This window comes from Mytilus edulis, chromosome 14 (assembly GCF_963676685.1).
Source record: "Mytilus edulis chromosome 14, xbMytEdul2.2, whole genome shotgun sequence".
Classification (NCBI taxonomy): Eukaryota; Metazoa; Mollusca; class Bivalvia; order Mytilida; family Mytilidae; genus Mytilus; species Mytilus edulis.
The window spans coordinates 31,191,647-31,207,162 of NC_092357.1; the positions used below are offsets into that span (position 1 = coordinate 31,191,647).

General features: G+C 31.8%; 1 protein-coding gene across 1 annotated transcript in view; it reads left to right on the plus strand.

The window, feature by feature from the left end:
* Positions 1-15,516, plus strand: part of LOC139502917 (transient receptor potential cation channel subfamily M member-like 2) — a 69,052-nt gene that overhangs the window by 9,836 nt on the left and 43,700 nt on the right. Inside the window, exons 5-9 of the mRNA XM_071292584.1 lie at positions 1,656-1,704; positions 2,875-3,031; positions 6,206-6,333; positions 7,445-7,511; positions 8,801-8,978. Coding sequence (XP_071148685.1) covers positions 1,656-1,704; positions 2,875-3,031; positions 6,206-6,333; positions 7,445-7,511; positions 8,801-8,978 — 579 coding nt within the window. The remainder of the gene's footprint in view (positions 1-1,655; positions 1,705-2,874; positions 3,032-6,205; positions 6,334-7,444; positions 7,512-8,800; positions 8,979-15,516) is intronic.

Below are 15,516 nucleotides of genomic sequence, written 5' to 3' on the forward strand. Positions count from 1 at the left end.
TAATATATTTATATACACGATATACTGTGTGTGAAACAATTTTTCAAAAGTCATATGTATTGATTAATAGTTTGAGAAAATCCAACATAAACTAGCGTCTTGTGTGACCATAATACACTGTTTCTTTTTTATACACACATATATTAAAAGGAGGCTTATATCAAATTTACGTGTACTTGTACTGTTTAAACTTGTATTCTGATTGTTTGACCCAATGATGTAATGAATCTAACAAATACCCTATCATGACTACGAATAAGAAGCAATAAAGAACATACAATATATTTGTCTGTACATTTGTCATGGAATGTATTGCAAAAAAGAAACACAACCAACTTGTCAATTAAAACTTGATGTCGATTAAATTACTAAAGGGTGATTCAGCAGTAACAAAGTTAGATCAAAAGCCACTAGGTAGTCAACAGCAGCTTAAACGGTCATTAAAACACGGTATACAAATACGCATGTATGCTATGACCGTGATGACATTGCTATTGAATGACAGATATGAATAAGAACATGAGTGTAACGACAGCTTAAAGTAAATTCGGCGAAAATTACCAGTTTAGTTACTAGTTGCGTAACTTGTTATCCGCCATAAAATTTACCTCAAGACAAAGTTTACAGTAAGAATAAACAAGTTTCAAATAACATCATTATCAAAATCAACATCATTATCAACTATAACATCAAAATCATTATAGACATCAACACTAATACAATACTGTAAACGTCATAAACGTGACTGAACTAACCCAGCTGATAAGTTTTAGAAGAAGTAACTAGTAACTTAAGTCTTTAAATACTTTTCATATGAGGACAAGACCGTAAAAATTAAAAACAAAAGAAGTCAAGATATATCACTTGTATAAAACACAATGAATTATTTTAACATGCATACAGTTTATACAAAGGGACATATTTATTGATGCATGCATGATGAGAACTATTCCCAGTAAAATAATGTTGATATGTAAAGTTTGAATATATACATCATGAGACGGTACTTTATAAGTATGCTTTAGAAATAAGAAATCACTTCTCAGTATTGTTCCAAATGTTATGAAATGTGTTGCGTACACATACAGTTTGTTTAAAGTTAAGTATATTACGTATGTCGTTTTCTATTAACCATAAGTACTACGTTAGAATGTTTTGCCACCTTTTCGAAGCGAGAGTACACAACAGTAACTAATAGTATATACTCTCACTCCGATTTATTTGTTCTTTTTAAGGCAATTTATCTTGCTTTGCATACTTTTAGTTTTGACAGTTGTTTTTATGTCTGTATTGCGTACAATATTGAGTCAGAAAATTCTTTAATGTATGGGCAATGTACTAGGATTATAATTTAATACGCCAGACACACTTTTCGTCTACCAAAAAAAATGTTTTCTTATCAAACATGTCAAATGGAAACAACCAATTGCAAAGGCTACAGTTGTGGCTCTCATGTCACGCAAGGTCCTGAAGGTGGAAGGCCATATTTGAACATTTTTTAAAGTTTCATTTAAAGATCTAGATGCTTTAAACACCTTTTTTTTATATTTTGTACACCTTATCACATATTCAAGAATTAACCAGCAGAATTGAAACCTTATTTCGATATTGTGTATATAAAAGGCATTGACACGACTTGTCATTCTTTTTTTAAGGACAGAATGTGAGAAAAATAGTTCGCAGAAAGGATTGGAATGTTTTATTGTATGTATTAATACAATAATATTGTATTACATTTGTATTACCTATGAATATGTTTCGTCAAATAAATCACTTGATATTATAATATAATGTTTCCCGAACGCTTTAAGTACATCACCATGACCAACTGTGAAATATTCATATTTTGGTTTAGCTGATTCGATCATAGTCATTCATTTTTTTGTATGAAGAATACATCAGACTTTATTGAAAGATGAAGTAAGAATATAAGGATTTTGACAAAAAAAATGCAACATTGTGAAACCAAAAAATTCCCACCAAGGAAGCGTAAACAAAACATGTTCTTATGAATTATAAACCTCTTTTTCATATAGTGCAAAACTATTATCAAGTTGACCAAAACCTATCTATATATATATACGATATTTTAGATAGTGTGGATATGTCACTTATTTTAAGTTCTTTTATGTCAAAGTATTAACGCATTTATTTACCAGAACAGTAAACATTAACCTTCGCTTCGATTCGATCCAAAACAGTGTTATCCAATGAGAATAGAATTGATTCAAGGATGATTGACTTTATACTGCTTATACAACAACAACGTGTTCGCCCTTTATGCAGATATAATTACCCTTGCTGTCGCTTGCGCTATAATATGGTACATAAATTGCCAATCCATGGTAAACGCGGTATTAATTCAATCACCATGAATTATTTCTTATTTCTTTTATCAAAATAAGTTAATTGTTACTTGTTACTGCATGAATAATCGTGTTTTCCTTTCTATTTACTCTCAAAAATAATTTAGAATTTTGATTTAGATATGCAAGGTGCTGATACCTAAACATGCTTGGATTGAATATAACTTTGGTTCATTTTGTTTTAAACAGCCTTAGGCCGTACCTTGGCCTATATTGGTTTACTTTTATAAATTATTACTTGGATAAAGAATTGTCTCATTACCAAATCTTCCTATATCCATTTAAGGGTTAATCTTTTAAAAAGTATGACCATGAGAGGATTAGGGTCGATGAAGTAAAATTTTAATATATTTGTTTTTCGAGGAGGTTTTATTGAATCGCATGCTCGGCAATAAACGACAGCACATTGTCAAAACTGTTGATAGTTTAATCAAAACGCAAAGAGAATATTTTTTTTCATCTTTCTGCATTTTTAGCAGATTAGAAAATCAATTATTTTATTTTCCAGTGTTCACGACAAGATAAATGGACAAAAAAGCTAGAATGTGATAAGAACAAACCAGTTGCACTCCTTTACATTATAGGAGAATCACATCAATATTTGCCTACTGAATCTATTAAAAATCAACTCAAAAGTGGTTTGCTTGAAATAATAAATACGATAAGTAAGCTTACATTCTTTTCATCGTCATTCAATTTTTGTTTATCAATATGACAACTTCAAATGGATTTATTTTATATTGAATTATTTCAACTAAAAAGAAATTTATTATACAGTCATGCAATTTTTTATAGTTGATTGTTGTATGTCAAAAATAGAGATGCAATTCAAAGAAATCAAATGTCTATTGGCATTTGAAACCAGTATTATAACCGAAAGAGATATTACACGAGAGATGAATGAATAATACGAAAACACTAAATACGTTAAAAAACAACATGCAGCGTAAATAAGTATAGCAGTATAGTTTTAAGCAAAATCGTTCTAATTTGCTTTTGATGTCAACGTTTTTACGAATTTTGTTATAAAGTTTTAGTTGCTTAACTTTTATCGTTTTATAAAATGCATTGTGGTTCTTTCTCTTACTCTCTGACCTTCTTCTTTAGCGATCAGTGTTATCATTCTTCATCAATTGTAAAAAGCAGAATAACCAAAGACATGCAATGTATTTGATAAATGTCCACAATCTGTTATGTCCATGGCCGTCCTCAATGGTTTGAAAAGATTCAACGAACCATTGGTAGGGTTATGCCCTATGAAAATTAACCGGTGTCGGTTGGCCACCAAAACTCAGAAACCGTAAGTTGTAGACACCTATGATAATCACCATTCATCATCAATTCATGTGACTTTGAACAATACCTCAAGGTCAAATGTGTAAAAGAGGGACGAAAGATACCAAAGTGACAGTCAAACTCATCAATCTAAAACAAACTGACAACGCCATGGCTAAAAATTGAAAAGACAAACAGAAAAACAATAGTACACATGACACAACATAGAAAACTAAAGAATAAACAACACGAACCCCACCAAAAACTAGGGGTGATCTCAGGTGCTCCGGAAGGGTAAGCAGATCCTGCTCCACATGCGGCATCCGTCGTGTTGCTTATGTGATAACAAATCCGGTAAATAGTCTAATTCGGTAGGTCACATTCAGGAAAGGGGAGGTGATTGTAGTTACGACGTAAGGAACATATCCGATATCATTTGTGATACGGTTATTCCAAAACGGTCAACCAACTCGTGATGGCGTCTGTAAAATTTACGAAGGGATGATTTCAACTTCACCATTTGGAACTCTTGGTTTAATAGCTTCCTTGTGAGCAGCTAGGACCTTTGACCTTTCAACTTCCTGGTCGATATCTCCAACAGGGTTAATCTTACAGAAATAGTAAACAGTGATAACGTCTAAGTGATTGAGGCACTACTTTTTTTTACATTTTGACCGAAGAGACTTGACATATTTTTAGAAGCATAACCCTCGTTAACGGTTCCGAAAAGATAAAATAAGGTTTTAACTCTTAAACAAAATGTTAGATCCATGGGGTCATTTGCAATGACATTGTGGATTGATGATCTTCACAAATGTCACAAGGTCAAAAGTAATCTCCTAAAAAGCGAATCTGTAGATTTTTTTTCATATTTTTATAGTTTTATGTGTTGAAGAACTTTTCAATACATTCTACGTCTATTGGAACATATATTTTACATTGAAAAAGGAAAGACCTCTCAATTGTTCAAGAACAGTTGCCATTTTAATTAGGTCTTTCCACTTTTTTGTGGAAAGACCTTTTGTTTTTCCATTTTTTTTTATTTTTTTTTTTCTTTTTTTTCTGCCGTCTGAGATGCTTCTTTTTGTCTTACAACATATCGAATGGATTTTTTGGTCAATGATGTTGTACAGTAATGGCGGTTTCAAAACTCACCCTGTGTGACCAAACACTTATTCTTATAGGAGTTATCTCCCCGCATCCCCTTTTTATTGTTATCACTATATCTCTAAAACCGTAAAAGATTTTAGCAAACTGTTTTCACCAAATTGTTTGTCTACTCTTGAGAATGATTTGGTTTATTTTGACTTAAGTGATTGGAAGACATCTTATGTGAGTTATTCCCCTTTGAAAATTTAAGATAGGCGATTTGTTGGATAAATTCATACGTTATAAGTCATAGAGGCCTACAGTCTTTTGATATGCAGTCCTTGGTCCATTTGAAGGAAATTGAGGTCAAGGTCAAAGGTCAAGTTCATGTTCTAAATTTTGAACTTTGTTTGTCATCGTTATTCCACAGAAACTGTGGCAGTAAATGATATGATGTGTTTGCCAAAAACTGTTTACAATAAGGCGCAACTTCAACCTATTTCAGTCAAAGTGTTTTGGTTAACCCTTTTATGAGATTTCTCCCCTTATGTATTTCAAACCAGTATTTCTCTACAACCATACAAATGATTGACCTCCGGTCTTCCGTTTTGAGTTCACTGACCTATGACCTTGAAATTGAGGTCAAGGTCGAAGGTCAAGGTCATATTCTAAATTTTAAATTTTGCTTGTTATCGTTATTCAAAAGAAACTGTTACATGATGTGTTTGCCAAATAACTGTTTACAATAAGGCACAACTTCAACCCGTTTAAGTCGAAGTGTTTTGGTCAACCCTCATAAGAGTTTTCTCCCCTTTTGTATTTGAAATCGGTATTTCTCACACCTATACAAGTGATTGACCTGGGGTCTTTTGATTTGAGATCTCTGACACCTATGACCTTGAATTTGAGGTCAAGGTCAAAGGTCAATATGACGTTCTAGATGTTGACCTTTGCTAAAAATTCTTTCTTGTTCATTATGAAACAATGAAATCTTCTGCATATACCTATTAATCTTACTTTTTATATCAGTTTGAGGTACCAAATTACATTAACAAGGAGTGACATTTTCTAACATCGTTTTTTAAATTTCATTCTTATTATCGAGGTGGAAAGACCTTCAATTGTTCTGTGAAGAATTGGTTGTTAATTATTATTATTATTATTATTATTATTATTATTATTATTATTATTATTATTATTATTATTATTATTATTATTATTATTATTATTATTATTATTATTATTATTATTATTATTATTATTATTATTATTATTTTTATTATTATTATTATTATTGTTATTATTATCATTATTATTATTATTATTATTATTATTATTATTATTATTATTATTATTATTATTATTATTTAACTTTATCATATCTATTATTGGTGGTATGACTTATGATATAATTATGTTTAGTATCAATTTTCTTACTCATTTAACATATTTTATAATTGTGTTTTCCATGTAAGGTATTTGGATGATAACTAATAATGGAAAACGAGGCATTGGTATGATGATTAACGACGTCTTCCAATCTATTGATAAATGCAAATTCCATATTTTTGACGAAGATTCTTACTTTACTAATATAAAAAAGGTAATTGGAAATATAATCCTACGGTAGTATTGATGTTTTTGTTTAATCTCAGAGATAAATGTAAAAAAAAAACCGCAGGCACAATGCAAATTAGACTTGTATTATTTGACAACTTGTTTGTTTAGTGATTTTCTTAAGATGTATACATGTACATTGGTCGGTACCTTTTTATGAAATATATTTAAAAGAGGGACGAAAGATACCAGAGGGACAGTCAGACTCATCAATCGAAAATAAACACACAACGCCTGCCTGGCTAAAAATGAAAGGAGACAAACAGACAAACAACAGAACATATGACACAACATAGAAAACTAAAAAAAACAAGCAACAGGAACCACACCGAAACATAGGGTTGGTCTCAGGTGCTCTTGAAGGATAAGCAGATCATGCTCCGCATGTGACACCCGTCCTGTTGCTTATGTTATAACGAATCCGGTAAATAGTCTAATTCGGTAAAACACAATGTTATTTGACAAGCAAATGTCATGATTGGCATGTTTAAAAAAGGAACAATGCTTGGAACTAATATATAACCTTGTCTAAAAAAGACTATATAAGTTATTAGACGACCCTCTATTTCCTGTGGTAAGAAAACATAACTTCGAAGCATTTTTTATATGATCAGTAGTGTAGTTAAAACAGATACTTTGGAAAACAGCAATTCAGTCATCCTGAGGAAAATCAATTTTTGAAAGGAAATACTTTATGAGATATTGGTGCAAAAATTTAAAAATCTAATTTATTTCAGAGATACTTTTTTTCTGTATAAAAAAAGTTACAAAAAAAGACAACATAGTCAATTTAAAAATAATTGACATATAGTTGGATGGTGTTTGCTTTTTATTTTTAACTTAAGAATTTGAAGGTTCCTTTAATATTTGTCGCCTCTTTTTTTATTGTAATCCAACAGTAGTTAATAATGTTTAGATAAAATAATCGTGTTTTTATCGTTCTATTAAAGACAGTACTACTAACATATTGCTACTTAAGACGATGATGATAGAAACATTCAACACGACTTCACGATAGATGTTTTGTCTACAGTTATTTATTTTGACAAGTAACAAGTATTTCTAATAAAGTTTATGTTGATTAATCTTTATTGAAGGGTCGAAACAAGAAACAGCCACAAAGTGTTCCATCAGGAACTGAAAACATTGCAAATTGCATCCGAGGTAATTCAATATTGTTTTTATTTATTTATTATAAGAGAAAACGTTCATTTAGCGCCATCGTACAATAACGTGTTTTACTCTCTTGATCACATATCAAACACCTAACAATGCACTTTCTATTTTAAGTTTTGTAAAAGTGTGATACATTGGACGTCTTGAATTTAATAGATATACAGAATTGTTTGTTTTAAATAGAAACATTTAATTTGTGGTAAACTATATCAATATCTATGCTATAATTTCAGAAATTTCTTAGCAATCTTTGTACTAGCCAGAAAAATTCAATATATCATTCTTCGTATACAGTTTTGAATTAAACAAAAAATAAAAACTATGGACTTTCATTTTCTATGAAAATCATAAGGTAATTACTTGCATTTACTGTTTTAAGTTTAAAAAACGAATCATTAGTTGGCAGTTTTGTTTGTCAAACATTTAATTTTTTTCGACTTTAATCTTAACTGTTACCTTTTGAACATAATGTGATCTTTCGAAAATAAAAGTATTACAAACGCCCTACTGATCCTCTATGATTTGATTGACACATATATTTTTTAATATCAGTGTTGTAGTCTTTTTCCCCTCGTTTATGACATAAATAATTGAGACTTTCCTCAACTACACATTACCTTTACGTGTTTTATTCAGGATGTCAATTACAGCTTAGTCTTGATCTGTATACCGATGTTTAACTTTTCTTCTGTTGAATATTTGAATTGATTTAATGATCTACGAAGTTTGGTGTTTGACTGTCAGTGTGGTCATGTTTTTTTCTTCTTTTGAAATGTTGTATGACAAGGTTTTCGTACACAGTATAGGTGTAATAACACCATCGATCTCCCCCTCTTGTTAAATCTTGACAAAAAAATTGTGCAAAATTGTAAAAATATTTTACAAAAGTTGTTTTATAGTCATGTACTATAGGCATACCAAATAGTTGTTCATTATGTATTTTTTTACGGACATGGAATGTATGGTATGTTTTTTCAACCCTTATTCGTATGCAACTGGATGTGACGTTCTATGATTTGATGTTGCAAGTTAGTTTAAGTGTTTTTCTTGGTAATGTGTGGATTTGAAAGTTACTGAATAAATTCGTATGAACATCAGCAGTAACATGGTATTGATTTAACATATTCAATGTACAAAAAAGAAATCACGAGACAATACATGCATGTATGTTCACAAAGTCCATATAAGAACAGTTATAACAATACAAATTAGAATGAAACAAGAATAATACAAGTTTGTTCATTTATATCATAAATTTTATACCTTTTCAAAACTAGATCACTTGGAGATTCCTTTGATATTGATTATTGTTGGAGGCAAACAAGAATCGTTTGAAGTTGCTATGAATCATTTGAAGAGGAATATTCCTGTTTTAGTAATAGATGGATCTGGAGGTTCGGCTGATTTCATCAGTAAGGGATACAGAATGAGCATGAAGACAACATGTACAAATGAGTTAGTGATTTTATCATTCATTATTGTGCAAGCTGCATTTTTGGCTGTATATTTATAGAAGTTGTTAAAATTCTTTCATAAAGAGTTTAGAAAAAATGTCATACAGATAATCAAGCAATATGTTGTATTAACACATCTGTATTGATGCCTTTGCTTTTAACGAAACGGTTAAAATCTGTTACAAATTTATCTTTACCTACTATACGCAATATGACAAAGTTTAACGAAAAATTCACATTTCAAGGTAGAAAAGTCCCGTGTATAAATACAGTATGTATTTACAGATGCAATATAATACAGCCGCTTCTCAAACATGATCATTGTTTGGTAACGTGATCAATGGTCGGGAAAATATTCCCTAATCTTAAATGATGACTAAATGCCTAGATGTTTTTTTTTTTTTTATAAATTTGCCATTACAGTTAGCAAATATAAAGCAAAATATTGCGTGAGCAAATACATGTTATGGTTGATGTAATTGTTTTCAGGCTCATGATTGAAATTCGTCGTAAAATGTGTCTTTAGTTATTTTTATTTAAAAGATCCCGTAAGTGTGATATTCTTTTATTATATGTCATTATGATATATTATATGAATTAGAAAATATGTTGAATCAAAAACGTTAAAATTATTCAATCGCGTAGTTGAATGAACTATTTGTGGATTCTTATAAATTCTATATAACTTTTTGACTATTCTAAATTTCGGTATATTTCTGAAATTAATTCTTACATACTTTTGATTTTTTTAACCCTGTATGCAAACATTGCCCATGTGAAATTTTCAAATTGTTAGACGTATAAACATTGAACGACAAAAAATATGTGACGTATTAAATTTTCTCACATCAGACACGCCAATCAAAGAATGTGTTTGTAGATAGATGTTGTTGTGTTCTGTTAAATGTTCCTTTTAAAATTGTTACACGATGATCAAGATGATGACTGCTGTACCTATATTTTGACTATTTTATTTATTAAGTCTGTTTAGTTGATCACGCATCATTATAAATATAACGGAATTTGATGAGACTGTCAACAAAGTGAAAGGTTTAGCGCTATAAAGCCAGTAGTACGGCGGCTTTGTGAAAAATTGTGCACATCCTGCTACAAGCATGAAATTTGGCATAGACCTTCCTCAACTATTTATCTTTTATTTCAGATAGGGAGGCATTTGAAAAAAAATGTCTCAATTCCGGTAAAATCCAAAATGGCGGACATCATACTTATATTAGCCCAATATCGAAGGCTAGTATGTGAAAAGGTGTTATTAACATGTTACTATCATAATATTTGGTACAAACCTTTGTTATGTACTAATTTTGGATATATGATATAGATTAAATGTCTTCAAAAACCCTACTTCCGGTAAAATCCAACATGGCTGACATTGTACTAAAATAAGCTTATTTTAGGGAGGGTAATTGAAATGTGTTTTAAAGTATTGCTACTATGATTATATTGTGCAGGAACCTTTCTTTGGTGCTTCTCATGGATACGTCTGTCTTTAAAACCCTTACTTCCGGTGATATCAAATATGGCGGACATAGAAATATTGATAATTTTTCATTTTAATATTCAACTTTTTTCAAAATGTAAATAAAAGGTGTTTTTTTTTTGCTGGTCATTAAACTTTTGGCTTTAAGTCATCCTCAAAACCACTCATTCTATTCAGCTTTATATGTTTAAATACAAAGTTAACACTTCCGGTAAAAAAAACCAATATGGCGTAAATTTCAAAGATGAGTCCTCAATCCATACCATGATGTAGAGTTTTTGAATAGATAGATTAAAACAAAATAAAATCACTAAAGTTCTTGAACATCTTTAGAATGACTTATTTATGGCCGCAAATACATGTTTATTCACAATCGGAGAGATTATATTCCAAATTTACAAAGATCGTGGTATTGTTTCTTACATCTATAATGTACAAGCTCCTGATAAGATGAAGAGGCCTCACAAAGAGTTTTCCAAAAGGGTTCCCATGGATCATATTTTTCCCTTCGCCATTCATAAGCAATGGACTAGTTAGCGTATGAACCAAACCAATCTTGTTACTCATTCGCACCCGCCATGGTATATTGCACGTTTTACTTGCTGAAAAAGACTAGACCGAGTCGTGGGAATAGCCTCAATAAGTATTTCCTCTTCCAAAAACACATTTTTTCTTGCCTCGTTAACCCCATCTGATAAGTTTGTTCGATCTTACAACAAAACCACGTATCGTTCTATCAATGACATTGTTAAATCCATAGCTGGTGATGTTGGCTGATCAATCATCATTCTAAATGATAGAGTCACATCTTTAAACACCATCCATGTCACCAACGCAGTTCCTTTTCCAGCAAACGTGTAATCTCTCAATGCCTAGTGTATTTGAATGGTCATGGATAGATATATATCTGAAGCTTTTCCCACTTCCAAATGCAAGCCAAAGTTTGCCTGCCCCTATGTCACTGAAGAGCGAAACAGCAATGACAGCAACATCAGTATCGACTGTTCGATTGATGACTTAGTTGAGTATGTGTTTTACTGCATCAGACACATGCATCTTGATTCAAGTGTCAGCCTCTTCATGTGAACATGATGCTAAGCTTGAAACATCATCATGTGGTGGATAACACAGAACATCCTGAGCAATTGTTGCTACAACTACCTTTTCCTCAAAATCTATTGAGCAAGCTGTTGCGAATGAAAACTTAAAAGTTCTTTCTTATTGTCGTCATCTTGTTTTGAATCTTGATTCGTCTGTGTATTCTCTTTCCCCTAAATGTAGCACTTGCTTCTTATAACAAATGATCAGGATATTCTATTTTATCTACCTCGAGATGCATTTCAAGTTTATCACCATGTTCACATTAAGAGGCTGACATTAATAGAATCATGGTGCATGTGTCTGATGCAATGAAACACGAACTTGCACGAGTCATAATTCGAATAGTCGTTACTGATGATGCTGTCGTTACTGTTTCGCTATTTCGTGACAGGGGTAGACGAACGATGCATTGTGTTTGGGAGGGCAAAAAGCTTTGGATAAATATATATCAATGACCTATCAAATGATAGCACCTGGCAATGAGTGATTACACACTGTTATTGTGATGCATGTCTTTACCAGTTGTGATATGGTTCTCTGATTTCTTGAAAAGGAAAAAAAGACTGCGTAGGAGACATTGATGGCATTTGAAGATGTGACTTTAACATCAAAAAAGATGATTGATCAGCCTAAATCACCGAGGTTTAACTGTAAGATCACACAAACTTTTCAGATGGGGTTAACATGGTTAACGAATCAAGAAAATAACTATTTGCGCAAAAGGGAAGACTAATTGAGGGTATTCCCTCAACCTGGTCTAGTCTTTTCCAGCATGTAAAACGTGCAATATACTAAGGCAGGTGTTTAGGAGATCGAGCTTGGAATTGGCTCTTATGCTACCCAGTTGAGGCGCTAATGGATGGCGAAGGGACAAAGAGGATCACTTTTAAATAACTCTTTCTAAGGCCTCATCATTTCAGAAGCTTGTGCATTGTAGATGTACTGGGGAGTGCGGTTCAATGCCAAAAAAAGCTACATCCTAAGCATCAGACGCCAAGCCATAAAATCAGTTTAAATGGACACATACTACAACAAGTCAAGCATAACCCGTACCTAGGCCTTCAAATTTCGGAAGACCTCAAATGGCCCAACAACTTATTAAAAGTGGCAAAGAAAGCAAATTCAACACTAGGCTTTCAAAGAAGAAACTTGAAATACTGCCCACAAGATTGCAAAAATATAATTTATCACCATAGATTACAAGTCACGAAAGGAAGGATGTGTCTCCAATATGCTTGCCCAACTGGAACTACAAGACCTCCAGACAATTGCAAGACGAACAAGCTAGAAGTTGATATATATGTACAAAGTGTTATAAGGGCTGATTTCCGCTATTGAATCAGACGAATTTCTCAAAAAGCACGTCCTAAGAGAAACATAACTGCCAATAAGTTCGAAGAATACCCCTCAACAAATATTGTGGAAAAGCAAGTAAAGAATCACTCTAAGTGTTTTGACATTCCACTAAGCAAAACACCACAATACTAAAACTCATTCTTTGTAAAGACACTGATCGCGTCGAATCAGCTAGACGACACTGTAGTGCACGCATCAAGCGTAAAGAGCGTCAAATCTGATCTTACGCCTCGTCAATAAATTGACGGCACTCTCTCAAACCGTTATATTAAAGCCAGAATTGGTATCGAAAATATATTCATACAGATACAGAGGATGTCGCGGTCGTTGTTAATGTGGAAAATCGGGTCTCCCGTGCACTGCTTTGTTTGCATGTGGTGGTGACTGTGAATAAACATGTATTTTTTGCCAAATAGTAGTACTTTGAAAAATGTTTTAGTACTTCAGTAATTTTATTTTGTTTTAACCGATCTATCTAAAACTCTAAATCAAAGATATGGATTGAGGACTCATTTTTGAAATTTACAACATATTGGTGTTTTTTTTACCGGAAGTGTTATTTAAAAATTTACAACAGAATAAAATTAATGGTTTTGATGATAACTAGAAGCCAATAGTTTAATGACAAGCAAAAAAAAAAAACAACATCAAAAAACATTTTCTTTACATTTTGAAAAAAGTTGAATATTAAAATAGATAATTGATATTTCTATGATGTCCGCCATTTTAGATATTCCAGAATTAAGGTTTTTAAAGAGATATGTCTTGTACATTGTATCCATGAGAAGCACAAAAGAAAGGTTGCTGCACAATGTAATGATAGTAGCAATACATTAAAACACATTTCAATTACCCTCCCTAAAAATAATCTTATTCTAGTACTATATCCGCTACGTTGCATTTTACCGGAAGTAGGGTTTTTTGAAGACATCTTATCTATATCATATATCCAAAAGTAGTATATAACAAAGGTTGGTACCAAATATTATGTTAGTAGAATGTTAATAACACCTTTTCACATACATCGCCTTCGATGTAGGGCTGATTTAAGTATGATTTCCGCCATTTTGGATTTTACCGGAAGTGAGACATTTTTTTCAAATGCCTCCCTATCTGAAATAAAATAGTAATAATTGAGGAAGGTCTATGCCAAATTTCATGCTTGTAGCAGGATGTTCACAATTCGTCTGAAATATGCTTGTAGCCGCCGGACTACAGGTTTAATCCACCATTTTCTACATTTGAAAATGCCTGTACCAAGTCAGGAATATGACAGTTCTTGTCCAATCGTTTTTTATGTGTTCTGTCATTTGATTTTGCCATCTGATTATGGACTTTCCGATTAGATTTTCCTCTGAGTTCAGTATTTTTGTGAGTTTACTTTTTATCCCGATTAATCACGTTGCCAAATAGTATTTCACGTCAGGAAAGGCACAATTCTATTAAAAAATCATATAGTACTAGAACACACCCGCGATATGGCGGGTCTGTGACTATGTTTAAATTATCTAATTCTGTGTTAGCCTTTTTTAGCCCGTTCTTTTAATTATTGGCATTGTCATCTGATAAAGTCATACTGATTATAAGATGAAGAGTTTTCTCTGCTTTCAAAAACTTTCTGCTTGAAGCTGTCGAGTTACAACTTATCAATAATTGGTAATATAAATTATTAATCATTTAGAAAACAAAAGGGCCTGAAATAGAGAAATGTTTAATCAACATCATTGTGCTATTAATGATGTTTAAATCTTCGATTCGCCGTGTTTATGTCGGCAAACAAATTGAAACTGTACTAACTATAAGTCTAGATGTTTAGTATTTGAAAATGTTTGAAACGCATGGAGTGGATTGGAAAGTCTAACAGTTCCCCTCAAAGAAAAGACTTATACAAATATATCTATAAATTTCTGACGTTGTCATTAAAGTGCAACTCGTAAGATCATAACCTTAATTGCCAAAAATAAGAATAGACATTAGACAAGTGAAAATAAGAAAAAAAATAAACAACAGTAATGATAATATTAAGGATAATCTTACATTATTAAAAAAAAAGATTAAAAAGCGACTGTTTTAATGGATATATTGACTGACTAAAACGGTGGACGGTTCAGCTGATAAACGTTTAACGTCATGTTCTAACTGTCACGTCTTTGAATACATGGTCTAACACAGACCGATAACCTCATTTATACTGTAATTTCTTGCAATTTGATTGGCTGATATTGTCCTAATAAATTACAGTACATTTTTGTATTACGTCGATTGGAATGATCTTCCCTATTTATTACGTTAATTATAATTATCTCCCTTATACCATTGACCTAATAAATTCATATCGTGTTTGGCTTCGCCTCACCCGATATGAATTTTTATTAGGACAATTGCACACTGTGTAACTAATAAAATACAACTTAAAACTTTTGCAAAAATAACTTTGTTTAACTACTTCTATTTAATTTCTTTGCCAAATCTTTTAAGAATTATTTTAAACGAGAGACGTTAGATACCAAAGGGCCAGTCAAACTAAAAAATAAACTGAAAACTAATGTCTAAATAAGAAACAGATAAACAATAGTACGCAAGG